The 6,678-nt window shown below is 30.2% G+C and overlaps 1 protein-coding gene across 1 annotated transcript; it reads right to left on the bottom strand.

Moving 5' to 3' along the window:
* Window positions 1-3,726: 3,726 nt before the first annotated feature.
* PGO_050530 (alpha/beta hydrolase) lies at window positions 3,727-5,814 on the bottom strand (the record flags this gene model as incomplete). The annotated part of the gene is made up of 1 exon (XM_028686431.1): window positions 3,727-5,814. The coding sequence occupies one exon, from the start codon at window positions 5,812-5,814 to the stop codon at window positions 3,727-3,729; it is 2,088 nt and encodes a 695-aa protein (XP_028542232.1).
* Between the last annotated feature and the right edge of the window lie 864 nt (window positions 5,815-6,678).

Raw genomic sequence — 6,678 nt, 5'->3', positions numbered from 1 at the left:
TTCAATTGCCTTAGAGCACAAACATATGTAATACACCTCTGAATATGAAAGCAATATGCCAATTTTATAATAGCGCATAAATTTTCGTACGTAGCGATGTCAGCTAGTTATTTCATGAGGTGTAAGGGGAAAAAAAAGAAAAAAAAAAAAAAAATTGTACATATTTTCCTATCCACTAAATGTGTAAAAGGTTATTATATACATACATATATATATAGGATATATGTATAACATGTAAAAGCATTAACATATACACAATTCTGTGGTATTTCCTTTTAAGCGTTCGTTCATATGCACATATAAACGTGTACGAACATTCTGGAAATTAAGTAATACTAATTTTAAACAGGCATAAATAGGATGGGGTGTGGATCTATATGTAATAATGATTTGAAACGCGAAATATATTCAAAGGAGTACATTATTGTAATCCTAAAAAAAAAGAAAAAAAATGGGTGTGCTAAAAAAATGGCACAAGTATGATTACGTACTCGCATGTGTATACATACATATATGTATTAAAATAAACGCGTGATGGCGTGAAATTAAATGTGTTTAAAAAAAGGAGTTTTGTAAATGCGTTTAACTACAAATTTGTGTGGATAACAAGCAAGCAAGATGGGCGAATAGTGACGTGATTAGTGATGCGAATAGTGATGCGAATAGTGATGCGAATAGTGATGCGAATAGTGATGCGAATAGTGATGCGAATAGTGATATGAACAATGATATGAATATTCATACGAATGTTAAGTTGAATGCAGATGTTAATGCTAATATGTATGATGCTGCAAGCGTTGGTGCAAATGTAGATGGAAATATAATCCGTAATTTTGTTAATACTTTTTTTAGGCTGATTTTTTCTTATCCATAAATTGGGCAAGCAGATGCTTCATGATAAATGAGATACGAACTTATGTAAAGTATAATAGGAAATGATAAGGAATGTTATGCAAATATGGCTTCTATGAAAGTTTTCAGTTAAAAATAAAAAAAATGTGAATGTTTTTTCATCGATTAGAAATATTGCCACTTTTCATTTCATATTTTGTGACTTGCCGTTATTCCTGTTTTTGCTATTTTTCAAATTTTGACAGATATATATATATATATTTTTTTTTTCCTGCCTTTTTTTTATGCACGCATTTTAGCAAAAGAAAAAAAAAAAAAAAAAAAAAAAAAAAAAAAACATGAAGGGAAAATTGGTGAGTGCTCTTTTTTTTTTTTTTTTTTTTTCTTTTTTCTGATTTCACTTGTTGCATTTTAAGTATATGGCATATGTAGAACAAGTATTTAAGTGGAAAAAAAAAAAAAAAAAATAGTGGGGTGGAGGAATGTATGAAAAACAAACAAGCGCATATTACATAAGTAAATAATAGCTTCGTTCCACGCGTATAATTTTTTATATAATATAAAATGACCCTCTGTGCGTTTTACAGAATACATATTTTTTGTACACATACATGTGCCAAATTCAGCTTATGAAGGGAGGTGCTTTTATTTATATACAACTTGGGAAAAATATTCATAAATTGTGAGGACGACTTTGTTTATATAGGTTATTATGTATATATATATATATATACATGTGAGAGACTGAATATTATTTTATTTATATATTGGCGCGCATATAGCCAAGTAGAAATCTCTTCTTTGCTAGGAACCGAGCCAGGGTGCGAAGGGGGGGGGTGGTAATGAAGGAAAAAAAAAAAAAAAAAACACCTTTTAAAAAAGAGTTTGTGCATATGATTGAAATTATTGTAGGGGATATATGTATGTAAATATCCACTTTTTTGCGCACAAGTGTAGTGACATATAATATGTATCATATACATGAGAGAATAAGCACGCGATGGTTTTATCTGCATTAAGCAGTCCCATATCCGGATGTGGTTAAATTCCATATCTGTAAATGTGGCAGCACAACACTTAATGCCACTTTAAAAAGAAATACCTTATTAATTTTTCATGACTCTTTGAACCTCGACATCTCAAAGGTAGGAAGATAGATGAAAACGGTCCTGTATGTAAATAAAAAATTGTGTAGAAAAGTATTCACATTTCTTTAAATACTATTAAAAAAAAAAAAAAAAAAACGGCCAAAATGGAATGGTTGAAGGTGGTGAGAGTAAAGTTCCATATGTAACTTCAGTTGCAAGCATTAACAACAAAAGGGGAAAAAAAGAAAAAAAAAGTTCGAAAGTTTTTTTCATTTTGCAAAAATATTTACATGTCAGTTCACCCAAAGGTTATTTAAACACATAGACCTCGAAAAAATATATTATATTTTTTCTTATTTTTATTTTATTTTACTTTTGTTGGAGTAAAATTGACAAAAAAAAAAAAAAATAACAAAAATTAAAAGGAGTCTTAATTCTGCACTATGTTAGTATATTCTTCACCTTATAGAGAAAGGGAGGGAAGACATACAAGATAAGTCTCACCTTATATCTCATTTCCCTATCTCAGAGATTGTCCATTGAATATTTCCAACAAGCTGAAAATTATTTACAGCAACACTGGGGAAGGGGGGCACATGTGTATATATATATCCTGATATGTTTTATATTTGGGCAAACATTCCCTAAAATAATTTAATCATAGTTGAATCTCCTTACTTAAATAAGGTGGTATATCTCTCATTTTATCATTGAATTAAAAAAAAAAAAAAAAAAGGTTAATAAGGTACTTATATATTTCATAAAAATATGAATTGATTGAAATGATGCACATACTTGTTTGTTGACATCCATATTTTTACACAGACACAAAGAGGGTATTTTTTTTTTTCGAACATGTGTATTACGTAAAGGGCGTACATATATAAATATATATATATATACATTTCGAAAAAAGAGAGGAAAGGGGGAATGGGTTGATAAAAATAAAAAAAATAAAGAAAGAATAAAAAGAAAATAAGGAAGTAAATAAGGAAGTAAATAAAGAAGTAAATAAAGAAGTAAATAAAGAAGTAAATAAGGGACGTGAAAAAGGAAATAAAAATGGAGAAAAAACTAGCACAACGAAAATCAAGTTGCTTAATAAATTAAAAAGCAAATGAGTAAGATTTTTGGAATAAATTGAAAAAAAAAAAAATAAAATAACCACACACACACAAAATAAAACCCAAAAATGAAACACAAGATGTGAAGCACAAAACAAAAAAAATAAAACATAAAACAAAAAAGAGAAAACACAAAACATAAAACAAAACAAAGCACAAAACAAATACAACTTGGGGGAAATTCAATTATCCTTCACGCAAGGAATAAGTGCGTCGGAATTTTATAATATCGTGGGAATAGAAACATGGGTAAGCATCTAAATCTTACACACACACCATGTGAGCGTATTAAAAGGAAAAATGCACACATGGGCTCCCAAGTAATTACTACCACGTTGCAAAAAGATGAAGGGGCTTGCGCCACGATACAGTTTTGCTCCATACCTTAATTTTGCCTCTTCTTGCTTACATTATGATTGTATATTTCTTATGTTACCCTTTTGAATTTTACAAACACACGAAACGGTAATCAATCACATTGGGGTCGTTGGAAGGTGGTGATGGTGATAGGGGGTGTAAAAGATAATTCAGGCGTAAAATCCATATGCTAAATATTAACCCTTTCCATAGTCAGACCCAGTACATCAAGTATCTCCACTTTTTTTTTTTTTTCTTTTCATCTTTTTCTTTTTCATCTTTATGTCCTTTCTTCTGAAAAAATTTTACTGGTCGTATAGAACTGAGTTACCCACTTGATCCACTGGAAACATGTGGTGAACTGTCTTCAAATCGGCATTGTTTGGAAAGTGAAAGAATGTCAATACGCAAGAATTAATTTCATGACTTTTTTCAACTAAAACTAAGTGGGAAGCATTTTTAAAAATAATTAAATGACAATTAATAAATAATTTGGATGTATTTTTAAAAACATGGGAACTACAAATATTATCCTTTTCACCACATAAAATTAAAACTGGTATGTGGTTAAGTCCAACTTCTTTGAAGATTTCATGAGCACTCCACATTTTCAAGTTATTAATACATCCTAATATGGAATGAGTTATATTTTTTTTTACGAATGCTTGCCACATTATTCTATTGTAGAGGTAATCGGATGAATCATTATCGGAATCGTTTTGAGTGTCATTATAGTACGCATGGTTTGAAGCATTTTTGGATGCCTCATTCGATTCACTTTTAGAAACTCTTTTGTTTTTTCTCGTAGAAGTATGCTTAAATTTTTTCTTCGAGATAAAACAAGGTAACATAAAAAAAGATGAAATATTAATTAAGCATGGGAACATTTTCAAAACTTTCAGTGCAAATGGCTTTTTTTCCAAAATGCCAACGGGGGATATTAAAATAATTTTCTTTACTTGTTTGATATACTTTTTTGCAAAACCAATTGCGATTACGCATCCCATAGAGAATCCTATTAAGTAAAAATCCTTATGTAACAATTTTAAATGATTTAATAATTCTTCTGTCTGCGTTAAAAAGAAATCTATTCCATAAGTTTTTTTTCTATGGTTATATTTTGGACACGCGGATAAACCATGTCCATATAGATCAAAATTAAGAACTTGAAATTTATATTTTATTAATATTTTCTGCATATCTAAAAAGGTTAAATTTGTCCCATTTAATCCATGAAATGTTATGACTAATGTTCCTTTTTTATTTCCTTTTAAATCATAATTTACAATTCCGTATTTTCCAAAAAATACTTTTCTGTACACAAAGGGGCACTTTATGTTTTTTTTCTTCAAGTACCTTGGAACCTTGTAAACAATGAAATTATTGTCTTCCATCTGGATTCCCTCTTGTTTTCTCTGTTCGTTGGTTTTGGTTTTATTCTTCAGATGTTCTTGTTTAGATGATTGACCAGTGAATAAACCTCCTTTCTGTGCTTCCTGCCTCGCTTCCTGACATACATCTTCTCGCTTCGCTTTATGTTTCATTCGACTAATAAGACTATGTTTAAAATTCCATTTTTTCTTTTTCCCAACACTTTCGTCGCACTTTTCCTCTTTGTGCTCCTTTATACAGTTGTTTATATTTTTCTTAGGAGGAATTGTAACAATGTTGTTTTCATTTGTCTCCTCAAATATAATATGCGAGTGGGTTCCGATATTTGCAATTTCATCTTTGTTTATATCTTTTATATAATTGTTGTAGTTTCTATCGATTTCTCTTTTTTTATTTTGAGACGAATCGACTACATCATCCATGTTTTTTTCATTCCTAGAACTAATTATTCTTTTCAAAAGGGCTAAATATTTCTTTTCCCCTTTCGTTCTACATTCATTTGGTTTATTTTCGTTTAAGCTATTTAACAATTTATCTTTTTTAAATTTTTTTTTTTTTTTGTGATTATCATCCTTTAATTTCGTTTCCATTTTATTTATTAATTGGTGGGTTTTGTTGGGGGCTTTTCTTTTTTCTTCCCTTTCCTCGTAGTAACAATTTGGTTCACTTTTTCCTCTCGTTAATATGTTGGATTTGTTCTTTTCTTCCATGTTATTATCCTTTAATTGATAGAAGCTGTCACTAAAAATAAGAGGATAATTATAATTTTTTTTTTCTTCTTCCTCTGCATGGTCATAATACAGTGGTGTCACTTTCTCGTTAGTATTTTTCTCTTTCAAGTGGATATCATCAGCGTGTCCATGCGAATGTGTAACGTTTTTTTCTCTTAACATTTTTGTTCCATTTGTAATTCTTTTCTTTGTCATGATTTCACTAAGTTGTTCAACTTCAACATCCTCCACAAAGGCTCCTACATTTTCAGCATCCTCTTCATTAGCCATTTTGGCTAATGGAATTGCCTTTTCGGTTTCGTTTGTCGCTTTTTCTCTTTCTTGAATGTGAAACTTCAACTCCCCCTTCCACACTTCTGTTTTCCCCCAAATCGTGTCATTAACGTTAAGCTGTGTGTGTGTGTGTGCTTTTTTCTGCATTTATTTTTCGTCTACCTTTATTTTGCGTATGTTTTTTTTTGTGCATATATTTTTTTTGTGTGTATATTTTTTGTGTGCGCATATTTTTTTGGAGTGTATATTTTTTGTGTGCGTATATTTTTTGTGTGTGTATATTTTTTGTGTGTGTTTATTTTTTTTCGTACATTTATTTCCCGTGTGCGTGAGTTTTCCTTCTGTATGTGCCTTTTTTGTTTTCTGTGTTGAAGTGTTTTCTCACGGGAAACACAAGCATATTTTTCCCAGCCCTCCTTTTGTGCAATTACAAATGGTTGTGATCAGTGTTGAAAATAAATGAGTTTCACGTATTTCATGGATAAATTGAAATGGACGTTGGGGAGAACGTGAAGATGATGGAACTAAATGTGATGAATGCTACAGGTGAGAAATAGGAGAAAAAGATGCCTATATATATTGACACTTCAGTTTCGAATGTGTATGTGTATGTATATATGTATATGAAATTTTTTTTTTTTAAATGTTTTCATGATTTGTGGCGTAAACTCCCCTTGCACACACTTGAGCTGTGTACACCTTAATGACACAACTCATACGCATACAATTTGGTCATTAAATGTAATAATGTGTACTCTGTGATACTAAAATTGATATTTACCAATAGGAAGCGAATAGATATGTATAAAACGAATAACCTTAGTTATGTTTTGCATTTTCTTATCTACCCCTGTCCATTTA

This window comes from Plasmodium gonderi (genome assembly GCF_002157705.1).
Source record: "Plasmodium gonderi DNA, contig: Chr05, whole genome shotgun sequence".
Classification (NCBI taxonomy): Eukaryota; Apicomplexa; class Aconoidasida; order Haemosporida; family Plasmodiidae; genus Plasmodium; species Plasmodium gonderi.
Note: the sequence above shows the minus strand (reverse complement) of the source record. Positions and strands in the feature narration are given on the sequence as shown.